The sequence below is a fragment of the Thamnophis sirtalis genome, unplaced genomic scaffold (genome assembly GCF_051295495.1).
Source record: "Thamnophis sirtalis isolate CommonGarterSnake01/CBP01778 unplaced genomic scaffold, rThaSir2_p1.2 scaffold_5, whole genome shotgun sequence".
NCBI classification, from domain to species: Eukaryota; Metazoa; Chordata; class Lepidosauria; order Squamata; family Natricidae; genus Thamnophis; species Thamnophis sirtalis.
The window spans coordinates 104,514,920-104,537,897 of record NW_028261385.1 but is presented as its reverse complement, the minus strand read 5'-3'; the positions used below and the strand labels follow the sequence as shown (position 1 = coordinate 104,537,897).

At 38.8% G+C, this 22,978-nt stretch overlaps 1 protein-coding gene across 1 annotated transcript in view; it reads left to right on the top strand.

The window, feature by feature from the left end:
* The first annotated feature begins 820 nt into the window (after nucleotides 1-820).
* Nucleotides 821-22,978, top strand: part of IGFBP7 (insulin like growth factor binding protein 7) — a 24,710-nt gene continuing 2,552 nt past the window's right edge. Inside the window, exons 1-2 of the mRNA XM_014062443.2 lie at nucleotides 821-1,366; nucleotides 19,121-19,230. Of these exons, the coding sequence (XP_013917918.2) occupies nucleotides 910-1,366; nucleotides 19,121-19,230 (567 nt within the window). The 5' untranslated portion in view covers nucleotides 821-909. The remainder of the gene's footprint in view (nucleotides 1,367-19,120; nucleotides 19,231-22,978) is intronic.

Here is a 22,978-nt window from a genome sequence, read left to right as displayed (position 1 = left end):
CGCCAGTCACTCTCTCTCAACCCAACCCACCTCACGGGGTTATTGGTGTGGAGAAAACAGGAGGAGGAAGATGTTGGATATATTCACTGCCTTCACTGTAAAAATAATAAAGGCGGGATACAAATAAGTAAAATAAATAATACAATGGGCTAAAAGTTTTGTTATAAATATGGATCAATGGGGGAATATGTGAAAGGATTGAAATTTACACTGTAATAGTCTTTACCGATAATTTTTATAAAATGTCATAAGAAAAACTGCCGAGAAGTATAAAGGCTCTTCAATCATGCTAGAAATGTTTAAAAAGCCAAACATTTTGGACACAATTACATACAATAATACAGAAGACTTAAAAGACTCATATTTGATTGAAACCAGAGGCTTTTGTTGGAGATGGACAAGCAGCTGTGGGGAAAAATTATGGCACTTTGCAACTACAACAAAACTACTAAATGCACAAAGGTGAAAACTTTTGACTTTGCCTACAATGGAGTGGGTAGCGAAGAATTTGCTGAGATGGCCAAATTGACTGCTTCAATTAGAGATAGGGCATTGTCTAAATTTAATTATGATTTACTCTTTCTGGGAAACAGAAAATAAAAACTACGCTAATAATACGTCCCGAGGTACTTTTTCCTGGGCCATTTAAACTTTGAAGCCCCCGATTTATTCTCTTCTCACACTCCTTAACCCCCCACCCTCCCCAAGGACACACAAAGGCTCTTGCCATCATTTCTGTTTATAACGGCAAGGCTGGGCGGGCGGAGAACGGGGCGGAGACTTCACTCCAGGCTTACTTTCCTGCCTCTTTTAAAGCAGATCTTGAGCCAGCAATTAAAGTCCCTCGCCAGCCCTTGCCAGGGAGAGGAGTCCCCGCCACTCCTGCCCCCTCCGGCCCAGCCTCTCGCAATGATGCGGGCTATTTGGTGCGCTCCGTCTTGCCTACTTTTGCTTCTCGGCTGCGCCGCGTCTCTGGAGGAGCCAGGCGCTGCCGCCGGCGGTTGTTCGCCCTGCGTCCCCGACGAGTGCCCGCCGCTGCCAGCCTGGGGTTGCCCGCTGGGCAAGGTGCGCGACAACTGCGGCTGCTGCTGGCGATGCGCTCGCGGCGAGGGAGAAGCGTGCGGGAACGGAGTCTCGGGCGGAGTTACCGTCGTCTGGGGACGCTGCGCGACCGGCTTGGAGTGCCGCCGCCGAACCAAAAGCCGGGGGGCCACCGCCGTGTGCGTCTGCAAGAACCGCTACCCGGTGTGCGGCTCCGACGGCCTCACCTATCCCAGCACTTGCCAGCTGCGGGCGGCCAGCCTGCGCGCCAAGAGCCGAGGCGAGCGCCCCGTCGCGCAGCGGAGCAAGGGGCCTTGCGAACAAGGTAGGCAGAGCCGGGAGAGGGTGGCGCCAGCGCAACAAGGATTAAAGGTGGGAAGGGTCGGGATGGGGGTCTCGGCAGTGAATCCGCGGACTGCGGTTGTATTCCTAGGTGCTGCCACTCTCGCTTTCGCTTGGATGTAAACCCATTGAATTCTGTAGGGCTGACTTCGGAGTAAGCGCACAACAGGATCTAGCGCCCTTTGCGTAATTTCTGAAGCTGGCTGTTCAAAGATATCAAGCATAGCAACTCTTAAAAAAAAACTCAACCAACTATTGATGGTTGTTTAACCTCACAAAGGATGTAAAAAAACACCTGTTAATGTCTGGATACCAGTTTACAGTAGAATTGGGCACCTTTGCATGAGGTCAAGACAAGTTTGCCTTTGGCAAAAGTTGATTTATCTGGTCTTTTCCATGTTATCATTTCTAAGTTTGGTCTTCCTGTCTTGTCGTTTTTAAAACCAGTTCTGGTGTTCTTAAAAAATGTGTGGTTTGGGTAAGGAAAATTAATTAAATAAACGTAAGCCTTGGCTGAAAGCTTAATTCTTTTAGAGTTGATTCATATGTTCAATAAAACTCTGGTTAGGGCTTTCTGTGGTGAGAGCACCATAATATTGGCCGGCACTTCATAGATGAGTTTTTATTGATTAATTTAGGGCTGAGAGTATTCAGATCTTTTATTATTTGTCTCCAGTAGTTCCTTGCATTTCTGCTAATCTGCACCAGGTTTTACCAAAAATGGGATTTCAGTCCCTATAGTCCTAAACATCCTTATTTGTAAGGGATGTTTAGGACTATAGATACTAACTTCTTAGTATCTTCACATCAAAATTTCAAGAAAAATTCTCAGGAAAGATCATTCTGAGATTAGAAGTATAATCTTTATTGTCATTAAATACTTGAATGCAATGAAATTTGTATTTCATTATGCGATCATCACTGAATGGAAAGAACAAATTGTGGTGCAACCATCATGAATTAGGTAGGGTTACTTGGCAATTTCAGATTATGAGAACTACTGCAATTTTGAGATAAACATCTAGTAGGACTGTGGATGTATGTTTTGTCTTGGAAAAATCACTGACTGATATATCTTCAAGATGTGTCTTTCTCAATATTTTAGTGCCTATCCAATTTGCTTTATTCCTGTTTTTTGGCTCACCCAGCAAATGGCTTTTCCCCCACCTTTGCCTTGCACACCAGAAATGTTAAATAACAGTTGGAAGATTGTTATATCAAGTCTGCCTGATTTTATTATCTACAGTGCAAAAAAGGCATTCCAGGTTAGATCCCAACACAAGTGTTTCTGAAACCTTGGCAGTTTAAATAAATATTTGGAAGGTGCAAGGAACACCCAATTAGAGGAAACCTATCCTTACTTTCTGTTTTTAAGAGCATGAAAATTCACAATTTTGGTGATTAAAATAATGATTATGGATAATTTCCCATGACTTCCAGTTAAAAAACCTTTTAAAACTTTTATAACAAACCAATTATTCCAAACTGTAGTATTTATTCACCATTTGCATTTTTATACACCATGTGGCATTATACCAACACTTGATAGCTTTTCAAAGGATACCAACATTAAATGAAATGATTTATTAGTTGTTCTGTAATGTTGAGTCTCACATACCAATAAAAGGAAATGGGAAGACAGGACCACACAGGCTTGAGATATGCTTTAAACTTGCCAAAGAAAAAATTCCAAAGAAGCAAAACACTTAACTAAACCTCAGATGACCTCCAGACCCTACAGTAAGACAGAATATTTGCAAATGCTGTTAGTGGTTTAAGTCAAGAACACTCTAAACAGGAAATCTTGTTTTAGTGATGAATAATTTGAGGAACATCATATCATTGGAGAATAGAGCTTTGAGACTTGAGAAGATAGCAGAATCAAGTTTCCAAGCTTATTATCATTTCCATATGTCAAAGTTGAATAGAAGAAATATAATAACAATAACAATCAGGTCTATCTGATCACGCATAATCCCCATAAATCAAGATTGTGGTCAGCTTCCAGATGGTTTAAAAGCTTTGTGATAAAATTCACTTCTTGAGTTCACTGAATTTTTTCAGAAAGTTTAAAGTAGCCAATATTAGTACTTTCATAAACAATCATTAATAGGGACATGGTGGCTCAGTGGCTAAGACGCTGAGCTTGTTGATCAAAAGGTCGGCAGTTTGGTGGTTCAAATCCCTAGCGCTGCATAATGGAGTAAGTGCCCATTACTTGTCCCAGCTTCTGCCAACCTAGCAGTTCAAAAGCATGTAAAAAAGGCAAGTAGAAAAATAGGAACCACCTTTGGTGGGAAGATACAGCATTCCATGCATCTTCGGTGTTTAGTCATGACGATGGACACATGACCGCGGAGACATCTTCAGACAACACTGACTCTTCGGCTTTGAAACGGAGATGAGCACTTCCCCCTAGAGTCAGGAACGACTAGCACGTATGTGTGAGGGGAACCTTTGCCTTTTAACTAATCATTACTGTTTCTGGTTAAGGTGGCTATATAACCTCTCCCACATTGATACAAAGAAATGTTTACAGTCGCACTGGAGACAAAAAGGACATTTTCTTTCTCTTAAAGAGCTTCCAAAATACAATTTAGTTTCCCTGTCCTATAAGGATGACCTTTTGACAGTACATGCTTTTTGATATGTAACAAAATTTGGCAACCATCTGAAATGGTTGACAAGAAAAGTTATTTTTTTAAAGAAATTAAAATATCTTTGTCTAGAAAAACATGCTCCATAGATGTTGTTATGGAGTTTTAATAAATCTGTCCTGAAGAGAAACTTGAGAGATGAATAGAACCGATCATTAGATTCTGACTCTTTTCCTGGGCAGTTCTGCTTCTTTTTAAAACATATTTTATTTATACATTTTTCTTAACATATATAAATATTCAGTAAACAGTGTATTGTCTGGGTCATTTTACATATACGTACATAATTCTAGTAACCATAATATTCTTTACTTGTATATAATAATATTCTTCCAGTTTCTAATTTGTACCTTTATTGTCTAACCATTGATAAAATAAATCCCAAGTTAAAAAGCATTCTGTATCTTAATTATCCTTATTCAACTTTAACATTAATCTATCCATTTCCGCACAATCTAGTATTTTTTTTATTATATTTTCATCTGCAGGAGCAGATGAAAATATAATAAATTTTTCCAGTATTGTGCAAACACAATTCTCGCTGCTGTCAAAACATGCAATATTAAATATACATCCCCTTTATCGTAATTTTCTGGCAATATACCTAACAAGAATATTTCTGGCTTTAGATCTATATGTTGTTTTATCTTTTCTCTAACCAAAAATTTTCAGCCAATTTTATTTTGCTTTTAGACATGTCCCCAACATATGATAGTAGGAACCTGGTATCTGATTGCATTTCCAATATTTGGCGGACATATTTTAAACATCTTCGCTAGCCTTGCTGGTGGCAAATACTACCTATAAGACATTTTATACAGGTTTAGTTGCCATTGACAATTTATAATCTCTATCCCAAAGTTTCTGCCATTTATCTAGTTCTATAGTTAGTATATCCAAAACTTTTTGCCCATACTATCATTGTTTCTTTCACTTGTTCATCTTCCATTTTAAAGCTTAATAAATAGCTATATATTTTTAATTAACTTTTCATCCGTTCCTAATAGTATCTGATCAAGTGTTGATGGCTCTTTATAAAAGCTATGTATTTTTACATCTTTCTCATATCTCGATTGTATTTGCAAATGTGGCCACTGTGTAAGGTTCACCCCTTGGTTTTGTAATTCCTATTTAGTTTTTAATTTCCCTTTCTCATTTAAAATATCTTCATACATCACATTTTTCCCATTTGGGTCTATCAGTGCTTCCATTATGGAAAGCCAGACTGTATTTTCATGTAGTTTTTTTGCCCTGACTTTTTCCCAAACTAAAAATAGAGCACTTCTTACAAAATGTGTTTGGAAATATCTATATATTTTGTTCTTCTCATACCACAGAAAAGCATGCCATCCCAGCTGAAGATCATGTCCCTCCAACAATAGTAATCTTCTATGTCTAAGATTTATCCATTCTTTCACCCAAGAGAGTATGGTAGTAAAGCTCCCAATCTGGGAACCCAAAGCCCCCATTATTTTTAGATTTTTGCAGCATTTTAAGTCTTATTCTTGCCCTTTTTCCTTGCTGGGCAGTTCTGCTTCTAAACTCAATGCTGCATTTAGCATATATCACATTTTTAAAAAAAAGCATTTTAAAGAAAACAAGATTATGTTTTCTTGCAGTGAGACTTTAAATTACCAAATAATAGCTAATCCTTGCATCCATAAACTGTCAAGTCAATCATGCGTCTTTTTCATTCCCCTTCCAAGTACACATAAAATAGATTTATGCACAAACCATGTAATTTTCTAAGCAGATGCTCAACAAATATATTTCTATCTGTCCAGTTGTTTCTTCTTTAATCTCTTACTTCATTTTCATCTATCTATTCTTTCATCTATGGAATAATTGCCTCCCCCCATAAAAGTATTCATTTAGAACACTATATAATTTCTCCAAAAACTCAATCCTGTTTTTATTATCATCATTTACTGAAACATAACACAAACTCTCACCACTTACAGATTCCTACAGCAAAGTACATTAAAACAATGAGCCACAGATATGGCTTTCATATAATAGTTGTTAGTAATATCAATTCAGTAACACTGAGAAGATATAGAGTATTGCAGGCAAAGGGGGAAATTGGCTAAGATATTTGATTATAATCACTCCACAGGTGGTGGTGGTTGTTAGTTGCAAAGTCATGTCTGACCCATCGCAACCCCATGGACAACGTTCCTCCAGGTCTTCCTGTCTTCTACCATCCTCTAGAGTCCATTTAAGCTCACGCCTTCTGCTTCGGTGACTCCATCCAGCCACCTCATTCTCTGTCATCCCCTCCTTCTTTTGCCCTCAATCTTTCCCAGCATTAGGCTCTTCTCCAGTAAGTCCTTCCTTCTCATTAGGTGGCCAAAGTACTTGAGTTTCATCTTCAGGATCTGGCCTTCTAAAGAGCAGTCAGGGTTGATCTCCTCTAGAACTGACTAGTTTGACTTCACAGGTAGCCCTTACTTAACCAGGATTGGTCGCTCCAGACTTACAACATGAATTTTTTGGTCATTAAGTTAACAACTCACAGTTGTAAAGCAAGACATCATGCAACCACAAATTATGATTTTACTGCCAGCTGCTGTGGATTCTGTGTTTTGAAAACTGGCTGTGAAATGTGCAAATGGCAGGCATATGACTAGAGGATGCCCCACCAGTTGCAAAATGCCCAAATAAAATTCAGCACATTGTAACTTCAAACGGTTGCTAAACAGGGCAATCATTAAGCAAGGACTATTTGCATAGCATTTCTATGGAGAGTACAATTTTGGTCTCTGGCCAACTAGGACACATGCCTAATTAAATTATAAAAATGTTAATTAACATTTACTGCAATGTTTATAAGGCTGGAATCATGTTATACAATTTGTAGCTGCATGTGTTATCAACATGCTTAAATTCTATGTCTAAATGCTTTTATTGTAAGTACTCTATTGCACTATTCTTGGCAAGGGTACAGTAAGGTTCCTTAAGCTTTTAACAGTAAGATAGGGCTAAAAACAATTCCTTGGCATCCATAGCCATCCTGTCTTAAAAGGCATGAAAAGTGCAGAAAAAATTAGACCCTTCAGATGTTTTTAGGCTTATTTCACAGGGCTTTTCGAAATGTCTCCTAGCTGTCTTTGGCACTAAAAATTCTAGGACAAGTTGTCCTCTAAGTCCTAGAGATTGTTTTGAGTTTTTAAAGTGGAATGCAGATAGACTTATAAGGCAGAACTAGTCAACCAAAGCAGTGTCAGTCTGTGCAAGACTATCCCCACTTCCCTCCTATCCCCACTTTATAAAGTTTCTGCTAATTTTTTTCCTTTGTTTTTGTTTAGGTTTATTTTTATTTTTCATTCTTTTCTTTCTTTCTTTCTTTCTTTCTTTCTTTCTTTCTTTCTTTCTTTCTTTCTTTCTTTCATGGTTCTGAAGAACTAAAACTTGATTTTTTTTAGTTTTTCTCTTGATGAGTACTTGGATGGGAGATTTTCATTGATTATCAGAGCTATAAATAGACTGGGATATTAGAAAAAAAATCCCAGAAGAAAGTAGTGGCAAACGATTTCTGCATTTCTTGCCAAGCAAATAACATGAGTCAACTTCCATTCAAACAATACTTGGTTTCTTTCCTAGAATCAAAAGCTAGTTGGGAAATTTGTTGGCTATTTCTCTGTTTTATTTCAAAAGGAAAGGAACAGTTCCTTCCTTCTAGCATTAGACTGGCTTTCAGATGCTTCCATGGCAGGATTCCAGCTAAATGTTAACTTTATGGGATATTAAGGAATCACAATTCTTCAACATCAGCCTGAGCTATCAGATTTATGGGATATTAAAGAATCACTATTCTTCAACATCAGCCTGAGCTATCAGATTTGAACTGCAAAACTCTGGAGGACCACTATGTGACAGCAAAGAATTTTGATCCAGAATTTTGCAAGAGATGGTAGGCCTTAACTTCAACCCATTAGACTTGAGAAAGGACTGTCTTGATGAGCCAGTTGGTTTAACGGTTAAGACACCAGGCTAGAAACTGGGAGAGAGTGAGCTCTGTTCTTGCCATAGGCATGAAGCCAACTGGGTACTTTCAGCCGGGCACTTTCTCTCAGCCCTAGAAAATGAATTTAGAACAAAGTAAACTCTACTGCTCCAGAATTTACATTGCTTGGACAAGTGAGATAAATGACATCGTTTGAATTCTGGGAAAACGGCAATAGGGGAAGGATGTGCTGCAGCTGTTAAATAACAGATAGATATTTATGGAATAACAAATGGGCAGCTGAAAGTCCTAAAGACACATATATAATGTATGGATTCTATAGCATATGACTAGAAACTCCAGATTGGGGTCTCCTAATGCTGTTATCATGGAACAACAATCTAGCCAGATTTGATAGGTCATCAGGGCCACTGCACACATGTGTGCAAATTGTGCAAAGCACAAAGGTGCCAGGACATGAGGAGGGAGGGCACCAAACAATGAGAATGGTAGCAGTCCAATGCCACATTGCAGAGCACCAGGTTGAGTGTGGGAGAAGCCGTCCACTTACTATGCCATGTGTGTCTATGCATGCACTGTAGAAAGAAAAGAGAGAACAAAGCACCAGGAATCCACAACTGCCACATGATGTGACTTGACATTCTGATGCAAAAAACCTTTTGCACAAAGGTATCTTAGAGGCCAGAAGCATTCCTGTAGGTTGTTATTTCTAAAAACATTCCTAGCTTTTTTCAGCCTTGGCGGCTTCCCCTGATTCCCCATGCCTTTACTCCTTCCCAGCTTAATTCTTTACTGCAGTACAAAAGGCTGGATAGTAGATCTCTGTTTGATCTACAGTGCATTAACAACAGTTTCTGGATTAATCCATTGCCTAACTGTAACAATCATTTCGTATTTACATTGCTAAAACAGAATGTTTTGGGGGATTCTTGAGAGAGTGATTCTGGCTCTGTATAAAAAATTGTTGGGTTGTATAAATACTGAGAAGAACCTCACTTGTTAATCTTGGTCTGTGTTACCTTCTGCTTGGGCAAAGTAGATCCATTATGGTGAAAATTTGCCCATCTGTGTTTTAAAATAAGATTGGAAGTAGAAATAAGGATTTGTAGAAGGTTGATTCTGAAAACACTGATTTTTTTCCTCATATTTTTCCTCATACCAAATCATACTGTCATGTTGCTTGTTTTCCTATCTGCTCCCATCTGCCAACCAGTTCCCAATGCAATGTGGAGCAGGTAAATATATGAAGCAATAGGACTAGGCTATGGAGTGAGTAACCCTCTACATTGCTAATTACTAACATGTTACTAAGCTAAAAAATGTTTAACAATTTTTTCATAACTCTCAATAATACTAGCTTTAATGGAAGAAGAGGGGGAAATGTGCCACTTTTAAAGATTCCCACCTATTCTCTAATATATTATTGTGTATTGTTATGTTTAGTAATCCTTTAAGCTTCTCTATTCTTTAGATGTGTTCAGTGACCTTTGCTGAATCAGGGTTTGGATTATGCTGAGTCCCCATGCTTCTTGGTTTATATGGTTGCTTCTTTTCATTCTTTAAATCTGTGGTGCATTTGCATAGCAACCAAACATTTATATATTGTAAAAATGTTTCTAAGAAAACAACCCACTTTTTCTAAATCTAACTGACATTGTTTTCTTGTGAACTACAATATTATCAAAAGCGAGTCCATAGTGAGACCTCCTCATGAGATTTGTTTGCTGGCCTGATTTGAGGAGGCATTCAAACTGATTACCTTCCCAGATGCTGCAACAAATTCTCACCATAACCCATTTTTTTAATCTCGTTGCTTTCTTTCCAGAAAGCCTGACAGTTTTGTAAGCCATGGAAGGGGTTGTGGTTTTGGAATAAAAACAGTAGAGAGTCTTCATGAATACATGAAAGATGAAGAAAGCAAAATAACTTGTGTGTTGGGGATAGTTTTTCTGACAAGGCCAGATGTGTGTTGTCAAAGGTTTCATATCACTCCTTAAGGCAGAAGTTCCTGAAACTTTACTAGAACCTGCTGATAATTTCCAGCCACAACCATTGAACTTTGTGAATGGAGTCAGTGCCAGCTGCAGAAGTTTTGTTCAAGATGTTTGTCCTTTGAATTATAACAAGGTATTATTTACGTGCTTTTCGGTCAAGCTGCAAGAAGCATTCAAAAAATTTCATTTCTGGATTGGTTAACTGAAAGAAACTCTCATCCCTAGCTGACATGGCCAATAGAGCAATCATGGGAACTGCAATCCAGGATGTCTGGGTAAATATGGATTATGCAAAACACTTTTATTTTCATGTGCATTAGTGAGGACAATATCCCCCAGCTACTTTCCAGTAATCATCTCACAGGACTAGTAAATTTATATCCATTAAGCCTGTTTTTAATCTAGTCATAAAACTTCCAGATCCACTGTATAGTAGTGCTAACCTTAGGCTTCAATTAAGAATCATAACAGCAGCACAACATTTTATTTTCTAATGATAGGCAGTGGGGATATTACTGCAATCAGTGTAGCAGTTGACATCAAACTAACACGGTTGCTGTAAGACTCACTGAACAAAAGAATTCTAGATGTGTTTTGAATACAAGATGTGGACAGATTAATTGTAGAGAGCAAAAAACTTCTAGTAGCTGAAGCCAGAGCTTGGTTCTAAGAAGTTGAAACTCTGCCTGTGGTCCATTAGCCCATGGATAGAAAGTTGTGGATTGACCTCAGGTGGCAACCAATACTGTATCCCAAAACATACAATTTTGCAGTATTTGAAGAATGGAAATGTGAGGATCATGTCTCTGAGAGGCTTCTTGTATGGCCCAGTCTCTTCTTTAGAAGTTACTACATACTGTAGCTGAAAATGTACAAAACTCCCATTTTGCTTCCTGCAACATTAAAGTGTCAACATATGGATTCTGGTGGCCTTTCAGAAGATTGAGAGGTTGAGTTGTAGTCATTTTACCCTCAAATGCAATGAGCTGAATGCAACAAAAATTCATTTGAGCCAAGGTGGCGCAGTGGTTAAATGCAGCACTGCAGGCTACTGCTAGATCAGCAGGTCAGCGGTTCAAATCTCACCGGCTCAGGGTTGACTCAGCCTTCCATCCTTCCGAGGTGGGTAAAATGAGGACCCAGATTGTTGGGGGCAATATGCTGACTCTCTGTAAACCGCTTAGAGAGGCCTGAAAGGCCTATGAAGCGGTATATAAGTCTACTGCTATTGCTATTGCTATTGCTATTTTAATATATGCCAATTAGTGTAAATTCAAAGTGACAATAAAGTTATTCTAAGTCTTCTAAATTTAAGTCTTAAAATACTGCCTAAACCTACATTCTATACTCCCTTCAGTTGAAATAAACAGCTTGACTTAGTAAACTAAAAGTATTGCACATTCCCCATGTGTATTGAACTGTAAAGCCATTAGAGTGTAGTAAGGACTTAATCAGAAATTCAGACCTCTTTCCTGGGAATCACGTTTAAAATTCTTCCAGCAAAACTCTTTCGTGCAAGTATACAAAATTTGGATCCAGCACACTATGATATGCTGCTGATTGGAAGCAGCTTAAATATCTTCCTGCATTATTATGAAAGCATTCCAAAGGAGAAAATATGGTTATTTGGAGCTATTTTTCCCAGTATTAAAAGCATGCTTGTCATCCCCTTGGGGCGGGAAATGACACTTATGGAACAATTCCACAAGCAGCAGGATGTTAGTGGAGGGTTTGCATCCTGTTGTGTTCTGCTCAGAGCCATAACTGTAAAAGGCTACACTGTAGTGTGTCATTAGATGTTCTTCTACTGTACAGGACACATGAAAGATGAATCTATTCTCTAGCACTAATAATGACCCTTCTGTGACTCTGTTCACCTAGGCATTGCAGAAAAGTATCTTTTCCCCCCTTGGGTGTAGGTTTCTCTCTGGTCTAGCGGTCCAGCGGGATTGGTCTGTTGGTTTAAAGGGATTGGTACTGCAGGCGGGAACGTTCACGGAATTTCAGTGGCTGAGCTGTCAGACAGATCCCTTTAAAAGAGGGAGCTGCCAGATAGCTCCAGCACTTGTATATACTGATCTAATGAATAAAAAGCTGTTGTTACTAGTCATGAGTCCTGCCTCTTCACTTGTCCCACACTTAACAGTTATATTATGGAGATCTCAGATGAATGTATTCAGTTACATTCTTTCTAGACTCCTAATTGAAATGCTAATTTTACCTGAATAAGGCATGGAATAACTGTTAATTACATTTTTTTTAATTTTCTTAATTATTGAGAACTGTTTTGGGGTAGTGGTTAAGGCACAAGCCTGGAAACAGGAGAAGATAATTTCTAGTACTGGGTTACATGAAAGCCAGCTGGGTGATTTCCAGCCAGTCAGATAAACCAGAGTTAAAATGAGAGTGTAAAAAAAAATCAACACCATTTTCTCCAGCATGAACCAGTAATTTATGCAGTGAAAATCTACTTCATTCTAAGAAGAGAGTGTAACACCAAAGGAGAAGAGAAAGAAGGCTTTTAACCAGGAGGAGGCACACCAAAGAACAAATCACATATTAACAATAAGAAGTAAGTATTGCAGACCAACTCTGTCCTCAGCCTGGAGTTTGATCCTGACAAGGTTCGAGGTTGAATTGTCCTTCCATCCTTCTGAGGTAAAACGAGGACCCAGATTATTGAGGGCAACATGCTGACATCACAAACTGCCCAGAAACTGCTGTAAGGCACTATGAGGCGGTATATAGGTCTAAGAGCTACAGCTTTTGCTATTGCTAGTGTGTATATCTTTTTGCCTGGATGCTCACAACAGCAGATCAAAGGTCTTTTTCATGGTTGGGTTAACAGACATTTCTCCAGTCTTTGAGTCAGCAGAAAAGTGAGCTGCCTAAAGTGCCAACTCTGACTCCTCAGCCCATTCTGCTTCAATAATGAAGCCAGCCAGGAATGTTGTTTTTACAGCTTCAGCATGGGACAGATTGTGTTATTTCATTCCTTTCCAAGGTTTATGTGCTGCCTCTCTCATATCTGATTCTTTGCAGCTTAAAAAACTACCACTCAGTAATTAGGTAAAAATAAGATTTAACAACAAAATCCCCAACACTGATGCATACAGAACATAAACTCCAAAGGCCTGCTGAAAAAGTCAGGTCTTAACAGCTTTGCAAAAATCCAGTAGAACCTGAGCCCATCTGATATCAAAGAATGTTCTGGAAGATTGATGTTCTTCTAAGCTGGACAAGACACCATTGCTTCTGCCTTCTGCCAGGGTACTTCAAGTAACAGTGAATCCTTCCTTCCTCCTTCCCTCCCTCCTTCCCTTCCTGATGTGAATCACCTGCAAAGTCCTCTGTCCTTGGAGGCCACTGCACATCTCCTATCAGGCTCTGCCTCATTTTAATGAATTTCTTAGGATGGGAGCATGAACCACATTTTCTTGAAAGTGTTGCTGGAGTTTTGAAGCCCGCTGCTCCTCATTTGCAGCAATCCCAGGGTTGAGTTTCGCCAGCTCCAATACCTTTCTTTTTATTCATGAGGCACAGCCCAATCCATGAAAACGGTACCATTGACAAAATGCAGGGTGCCTTTCCTCCCAGCAGAAGCCACTGATTTTCCAAACTTCAAGGGAACAAGGGAATAGCTTCTAACAGTTAATTTTTTTTTGTTTAGAAGTAGCTGTATAAATACCCAATGAGAACTTGGAAAACACTGATGCCTTCAGAAGCCCAGAGACCCATCCTTCCCACAGCCCAAGCTAGCATAATCACAGAGGAGAGTGTCCAGTGAGAAGTGGAAGGGTGTATAACCACAACAGTCTTAAGGGGCTAACTAAGCCCTGATTCCTTCATCACAAACTGTAGACAACTATGGAGATGGCCTTGAAGAAGGAATTCAGCCACTATTAGATAAACACCAGCTATATGTGGGAATGACCTTAGAAGACATAACATTGTAGACAATGTTGTCTACAACTAGACAACATTCAGATAGGAGGCAGCTGAACCTGGAGAAGGAATGCAGTGTGGTAAACATCTCAGAAGGAATCCTTCATAGCTTCTTTAATTGTAAAGGTTAGAAGGGAGAGATAAACTTTCAGACTTGCAAGACTCTGTTAATATAAATGTACAAAAAATATAAAGCTAGTACTTCTGGATGTGCTTCTTATCTAATGCTGACACCAGCTTAATCCTGGAAGGTAGAAGGGAGTAAGAAAAAAAGTCAAGATCCGTCTACCTTGATTCTCCTTGGAATAAGGGAGTGGGGAAGAGAATCTGTCAAGCTTTCAAGATTTGGTCTTCATATTCTGCATCAATAACAGAAAACTCAGTATGAACTTAAGTTGCCTTGTTTCTGGCTATGGATGAGATGAAAGCAACAATATTGTTCTTTAAAACAATTATTGAGACATCTTTGGGCCACCCTAGTAGGAATGAGGACAGGCACTTTGTCTATCAGCATGTTTCTGAAACTATGCTCCACTCGGCACTAAGGCTACCCAAACAACTTGACGTTGTTCCATAAAGACTTTTAATTACTTTCCCCATGAAAAGTGGATTTTCAACACTCACTACAATTAAGACCAGGTAACCAACTAGGTAGAATGTTGCAATGACTGCAGGGCTTCCATTAACAAATGAATCATGCATAGTTCATATTAAAGTGTTAATGATGCATGCTTTCATCATTTAATATGAAGCATGCATTTATTTTAATCATTTTCTTATTTTCTCCTTTTTACAAAAGAAACAATCATTTAATGTCCTCATAAGAAGGATAATTTGCTCGGTGCTTCTTTAGTGTCAAAAAGTAAAAAATAAGAATCTATTTGGTAACCAGAATTACAGTAGACCCGGCTTAATAATATACTAATTTTACTATTAAACATACACTGCCTAAATACCAGTGGCCTAAATGCTTATTATAGGAATATAACAGCCCTCGGAGGGAAATGGGTATACTGTAATGTTCATCATATAAAAGTTACTAATTTCAGAGTCCTGAGAATTTCTTGGTTTCCCAGACTTCAACTATGCATATTTTAATTTCCCAGAAAGATCCCAGCAGGTCAGAATTCCTTTCCACGTTGGGAAGACTGCACAATAGATCCTAGGCTCCCTTATGATTATAGAAGGAATAAGAAGCTGACACCAACTACTAAAAGTATTTCAAATGTCTTGGGGGTTTCTTTGAATTTAAATTAAATAGAACAAAATGTATAGTTTTCAACATTCACTAATATTTCATCTAGTTCCACCAAATTCAAGACTTTTAGAGATATGGCAAAAGAAGAACAAATTTTGCAACAACCCCTTCTCCACATCTGAGTTGACGGGCTATCCATCAATTCTTGTCAGCCAGCTATACCAACCTAACATTTGTTGTCATCACTGAAGATTACTTTCCTGAGCCCATGGCTTCTACCTTGGCTTGCTGGTGAATGGTGGTGTTCTGATGGTGAGGTTGTAGAGCAAGTTAAACAAAGCCATTTCTTAAAATGGCTATAATTGACAGAAAGTCTTCACGAAGAGCTAGATGGCAGGATTAGCAATAACCAAAACTCATCACTTGGACAAGCCCAGTAGATGACTGATCACTGGGCTGGGAAGTTGCTCAGTAAAGTAGAAAATCTTCTCCACTTTTCCAAGTACATTTCCTTTCCTTGATTATTCCCTCAAGAAAAATGAAGGGAAGGAGAAGGAGAGTTGTACTAGATGGAATTGTGTTCCCAGGTACCAGGAAACAAATGTACCGTATATCCTTTCTCAATGTGTTCTTCTAAAACAGAGAGTAAACTGTCCTCAGCAACACTGGAGAAACACTGATTTCTAGGAATGAGAACTGGACAAAGGACAGAAAGAGAGAGAATCAGTATTACATTTATATATTATCATACACTAATGAGAAATATGCAATGCTGATGCTTTTAGATTTCTGTTGTGTCCAAAAAGACTTTAACTGACAGGATTTCTTAGTTTAAGAATTCCTTCAGGCCAAGAATTTCTAATGGACCTTCTGCTCCTTGAGGTTCTTCTTACCAGAGTTGCTGGGAGCTCAGCTAAAATGGGGCTTGGTGGATTCATGATGTTTTGTGCTATTATTTGTAAATTATTTTGAGTTCTTGAGAAACACAGAAACATAAGCCATTTTTACAACACAGTCTTCCTTAAATAATTGTACACACAATGTATTGTACACACCACAAGCCCTTGGGACTAAATTTTAGCAGAGAGTAAAATTTAAATGGATGCCTGTAGAATATTCAGCTTTTCATTAGACTTTTTAAATAGGGAGAGGGATGCCATTATTATTATTATTTTTTTTGAGGCATGAGATGGCTTTCATCCAGCCCTGCCTACATCAATCTTGCTTTCTTTTTGTGGATAACTGACCAAGTACATGTCAATATTAGCAGTTTCTTCTAAGATGTTTACCAATTGGTCAAATTAGACAAAAATCTTAGAACTAGGTCACATTGCTTTGGTGAAAAACTCCCCCCGCCCTCTCTCTCTTAGATAGGACCATCTGACTCATGATATTTGGATGCTTTCGGTTGGCAGTCCTTTATCCTCTGCTGAAAACTGTGGCCGCTTTGAGTTGGAAGGTCTGCCTCTTCCCATGGTAATAATACACCCCAGGGATATTTCCTCGCCAGTGCTGAAGGAGATCGGAGCAGAATAGAACAAAAGGTCACAGCTATGCAACTTCAGCTAAGCCAAAGAAAAATCTAGTAATTCTAGCCAACAATCTCAAGAACAGCAGCTTGTCTCATACTGCATAAACCTTGATCTTAGGATACAAAGTCTTTTCTTTAGAATTTAGAACTAATTTCTAGAACTAAAACTAAGACAAATATTCCTTCCTGAGAAAAAAATATAATGTACACAGGAATTATGGTAAATGTCTCAGAATATCAATCTCCCTGAAGCATACTAAAAATTTGGGAAAAGAGAGTATATTGCAGATTCTGTCAAAGGCATAATACAGTAGTACTTGCAAATAGGAAACAACAATTCCTTTCTGCTATCTTGGTTATGTTGCTTAAGTGATTCTTAAACAAGAAATGAAACAGATTTCTTTTCGTGGTTTAGGAGCAGATTGGGCATTGCTCAGTGAGGAAGACTGAATATTACTTCCAGATTACTTATAGGACTGTCCGTTCCCTATAGTTCCTGCTGGATATGATAGGGTGGGCTCTGTCTGGATTCCCTTGGTGAAGCAGTGTCACCTGGTGTTGCCTCAGAAGCTTGCTTTCTCTGTCTTAGTGCCTGCAGCAGCCTCCTCCAGAGAGTACCAAAGGCCCCAACCCTATTGACCTTCAAGAAAGTAGTTGAAGACCTGGCTTTCCCCTACACATTAGGGTTAGGATAATGATAAAGTTGGCATATGATAGCTGATGGATGGATGGATGGATGGATGGATGGATGGATGGATGGATGGATGGATGGATGGATGGGAGATTTTAGCAGGGCCTCAACATAGTTTGTTTTAAGTGGGTTTTTTTAAAAAATCATTATGTTTTTATTCTGTCATCTAGAGTTCCTTTTGGTACTTGGGTAGCTACATAAATTTCTTAAACAAATAAATGTCTATGACTATCAGCTACAGTACTAGAGACCAAGCCAAAACAGATTTTTAAATCTTTAAGCTGAAGTTTTATGGAGAAAATATGTCAGCCCTTTGAGGTAACCCTGACAAGAAGCCCAATCCATGAATACCAACACTGTCTTTATTGTAAGGTTATAGTAGCAGGATCTTGCAAGTCTTTCTTTGTTTATTTTTACTCTCTAGAAAACTAGGGAGGGTCCCTTCCGAGATCTTTTCCAGTCCTATTTCCTTCTGTGAGCTGAGTTACCTTTCGCATGATGGTAGTGTAGGCTGTGGCTCTTCTTCCTGTCTCTCAAGGTCATTCCCACATACCATTCCAGAGCAACAGTTGGGTTCAGCTTTAGTTTTTGGCATCACAAAAAAGTAGAAGCAAGGGAAATGTCCTGGGGAATTGCTTGTTGTTTTAAAGCAAACTGTGTTTTCATTTAAGGATTGAGATGGACCCTTAAGTTTTGAAATGTCATAACAGAAGTTTCTGAAAACAAACTTTGTTAATATTTAACTTCCTGTTGGGAAGTCAACTATGGACTTGAAAGACTATTATGTATGAATTGTTCCCTATCAGGGTCTGGTGTTGACGCTGATGTTTGAAAATATTGCATATTATGAACACGTATGGCCATAAGATAGGCTTGCATCAGCTTCCTAGGTTGTACAGCTGAGTTGAAAAGCACCTGTATATAAATAGAATACAACTCTTTGGTCCTTATTAATATTATGCTTTATTCTCAGTCACATCTTTCTCTCTTGCTTGCTTTTTGAAGCTACATACTTCCTTGCTTGTTGCCCCCCTTTTAATGTTTAAATCCAGTGTGATTTGTACAGCCACCTTTTCATTGGTCAGGATGAATACTTTGGTATCTAAGAATAATTGTCACATATTAATAATGACACAAAAGAGGAAGTCTTGGCAGGAGGAGAGGATTATATCTCAACTGTCAAGCAGCGCTTGTCATAATTCTCTCAATTGCAAAATGGGAACAGCATCCCCTCACTCTGCTTCTGGCTTTCCCACAGCAGTGGTTTGCCTGATTATCTTGGGGAGGGGGCACAATAGCTAGAACTCAAATAGTAGTTCTATTTTGAAGTGCAGATAGTCTTCATTATATATTCAGTAGCATCAAGAAAGATTTACATTCTTTTGAGGGCAGTTACAAGTCACTGTCCAAAAACCAAGAACTTCAGGTAGCAACAAGGTCCCAGGTCTGCCCTGGATGAGATTCTCTCTCTCCCCCCCCCATTTGAAGCCATCACTCACATCCCTATCACAAACACCTTCCCAAAGTATTCTCCTTGTTCCAGACAAGGAGCTAGCTAGAGAAACTAGAGGTTTAAATCCCTTCAGGACACATAAAACAAGTTGAAAGAACCAGGCTTCTGGGTCTAATCACCAAATAACAGAGAAGGGTTGGTTACTGTTAATAGTTTTTTGTTAATGATAAAATTGCTTTAATTTCATAACTTCATGAATACACTGTTTACTGTCTTAAAAGGACTCTTTTTTTATTTCTAGGTCCATCCATTGTGACCCCTCCAAAGGACATCTGGAATGTCAGTGGAGCCCAGGTTTACCTGAGCTGCGAAGTCATTGGAGTTCCCACTCCAATTCTCACTTGGAACAAGGTTAGTAGAAACTAGGCAAGCTTTGAAGGTGATCCACCAGAAGATTTTCCTGGACAGCTTCATTAGAATAAATGAGCGCCATGCCAGGACCCTGCCAAGTTCATGCCACATAAATGAAGAGGTCTCCCAGGTTTTTTTTACAGCAGTGAGTCCTACGCAGAAATCCCTGAAGTCTGTGCTATTTGTAATGCTTAGGAGTACAGAAAGGGTACAGAAATAGATGTTATATGTAACTGTGAGGGGGAAAAGAGAACAGTTCATCATATTAATGACTCATTGAAAACCACCCCAAGTACAAATGCAAAAGGATTAGAATATAGCATGGTGATAGATGAATTTAGGTATGTGGTAGAAAGTGCTTTGTGAAGCCAAACTTTCTGCAGAGCCTTAGAAGTGTTATTTAAATTATAAAATGTTCTTTTCAAAAAATAATGCTATTAAGGTCTAGTTCTGGATTCAGTTCTGTTTACCCTTTTATATGAGCTCTGTTACCATATTAGGTCTTCGAAAGGAGCAAGTGCTAAGGAATAATTTGAACAGAATGCCAGTGTATTTCTGCAGACTTTGAGATATTTGAAGCAACAAATACAAGGCCTATTTTTGATGCAGTTTTCTTGGTTGCCTGTAAATGAAAGAAGCAGAGGAATTGGAAAGGAGTTGCTGCTTCAGCAGTATGAGATCAGATAATATTGGTGACCTTGACTTGTTTTGTTGTGGCTGAGAATTTGAGCCATGTGTTAGAAAGACCTTGATTTACCCATTTTCTTAGTTTCCAGACTCTCCTTAGACATTAATTAAGCTTGACTTTATTCATGAGAAGCCATAATTTCAGAATGTGCTTCTGGGTGTGCAGAAAGTTAGATAGTCAGTAGGGTTATTAGATCTGGGCTGCAAAACTCCAGTTGATTGCTTTGCATGGTACTTCTACAAATGGGAAATAACTGATTTAAAGTCAGGAATAAAGAGTATTGCCGTCACACTAGATAAAGGCTGTTAGTGTGTGTGTGGGGGAACACATACTTTTAGTAAAGGACAATGGAAAACAGTGGAAGAAATTATGCTGGGAATAGCAAAGATAATGTAGAAGTGCTGCTGGTAAAACAGTGAGTTGTGTGATGTAATAGTTAAAGCTTTAGAGTAATATGACCAGTGAAACCTAGGATTTTTTTCCACAGCACATAATTCAACTTTAGAAGATGCTATTGTGGGAGGTGATGCTGGTTACCAGCAGGGCTGATGGCTTAAAAAAAAAGAGAGAGTGAGTTGGACCAATTAAAGGAAGTCATGGAGATCAGTAATTTTCGTGTTGATAGCAATGTGACTGCATCTGTTGAGAAACTAGCGAGCTTCCTTGTGCAGGTGGCTGTCCACTGTAAGAACAGACTGGTGGAGTAGAAGGGCCTGGGTTAAAATTCAGCAACCCCCTAATTAAGTCTTTATCTAGGTTTAGGTCCAACCTTAGCCATGGAAGCTCAAAGGCTGGGCTTTGGAGCCAGTCTTTCTTTCTCACCTTACTTCCCTCTTATGATTGTTGTGATGGGGATAAAATGAAGCAAGATCTCTTAATATATAAATTAATTCATCTCTACATTATGAGATGAATAAAATCAATATAGCTTAGAGATGATTGCCTTGAAGTACTGCACAAAAGGCAGGTTATAAATCAGAAAGATAACTATTTTCAGAATAAGGAGAAAGCAAAGGGGCCTCATGTCCTGGAGGCCTCCAGATAATCAGAGCCGAGACCCAAGGTGGCACAGTGGTTAAATGCAGCACTGCAGGCTACTTCAGCTGACTGCAGTTCAGCAGTTCGGCTGTTCAAATCTCACCGGCTCAGGGTTGACTCAGCCTTCCATCCTTCCGAGGTGGGTAAAATGAGGACCCGGATTGTTGGGGGCAATATGCTGACTCTGTAAACCGCTTAGAGGGGGCTGAAAGCCCTATGAAGTGGTATATAAGTCTAACTGCTATTGCTAAGTCTAACTGCTAATCAAAACTTTAGTATGGATAGGCCTAAGTTACCATCTGATTTCTCAGTATTTGACATGAATTTAAAGTGAGCAGAACCCAGGAAATGTGTTTTTCCTTTCCAAGATTCAAACCACCCTTGTCATACTTGCTTTAAATAGGCCTTGAAAAACCTGGCTCTTGCCCCAGGGATGAGGGTTGGGTCCTTTCAGTTGGATGTGGCATGAGAAATAAAGTATTCATTGTTTTCCCTCTGGGCAATTGCCATCTTTCTAGGAACGATTATGTTTCTAGGTTTCTTTCTTTTTTCATTTCATAAGTTCCCAGAACTATTGTAGGGTCAGGCAGCTGTGGGTTGAGAGTGAGAGAAAATGAGAGAGGAAGATGGATAGATGGTTTGGAATATGACATCATGGGTGTACAATGTTCAGATGTTGATTGAAACACAAGGCAATAATGGGAGGATTGAATAGAGACTGAACTGATAATTAGAAGACATAATAGTGTGGTTACAAAAACAGGATCTCAGATGGTAATTCTTACAATGGGGCTATTTTCCAAGACATGTAACAGAGAGAATCAAGAGAACTACAGGGAGAAGAGAAGCAGGACTATTTCATCCCTTCTGCCGAGAAGCCAACTATATTTGGCTCTTCTACAATTGTCAGAAGGAACAACTTAACCTATTTCTACTGTAACTTTGGGAATCGGTATCTCTGTTAGCTTCTTTCCATTTTTCCACCCCTCTACCCCCAGCAATTTTTTTTACTAGTCATGTCAGGGACCATATTAAAATTGCTATTTATAAATCACTCTCTTTGAGCAAAGAGAAAGTTAAAAGAACATGTTAAGTTACTCTGTTGTCCACAAAGAAGTGGTTGTGTTTGAGTTGTGATCCTTTACAGCAGCTCCCACAATTCTCTCCAGTAGGGTAAATACCATGCTTAGTAAAATTGACCTCCAGCTGATTGATTACAGGGGAACATTCTTTCCTATTTTTAGCCAGAATATGGAAATAGGTTTTGTCCTTTCCTCCCAGTTTAATATTCCCTTCTGATCTCCCATCCAAGCACAACTAGGCCAGGCCTTGCTTAGCTGCCCTCTGCTTGACCAACCAGTTGCTGACGCATCAGAGCTTGCTTTTGACTCTTCTAAATTATTGCCTTGTTTGACCTTTCTAACTCAAGGAGATAATGTGATACCAATCACAAATACTGTTCTCATTACAGTGTTCCAACTTTCTGATCAATAAGGTCTTTGTCAGAAGGGAAAAGTACCTAAAAATGCCTATTTGTCAATGCTCGAAGGGAATTTATATGTTTTTAATATTTTTTTATTTAAAAGATTTCTACAATTCTGGACAGTGATAAACAACAGTGATAAAAATATTAGGAAAGAAAAGACTGCTTTGATTTGAACTCTTGAACTCACTCATTCTCTTATTTACCCAGTGAAGGAATGAGTTTCTAATGCCTGGATAATGAAGTATTCTAGGTAATAAAATGTGCATTTCCTCCTCTGTAATGAAAACACAAAACCAGCAGATAATTGTTTATATTCCCATGGCTGCTTTTCATTACTTTCTCTTTGAGCAACTGGCAACTCTCCCTACAATATTATATAAGCAATTCATCTTTTTTTAAAAATGCAGTTTATTGTATAGGAGAATTTTCTTTTTAAGGGAATACTAGTCTATTCTAAAACCCATTGGGTCTCCTGAAAATAATTTGTGCTCTTAACCACCTTATTCAGTATAGAAAGTCTGAAATGTTTTAACTAT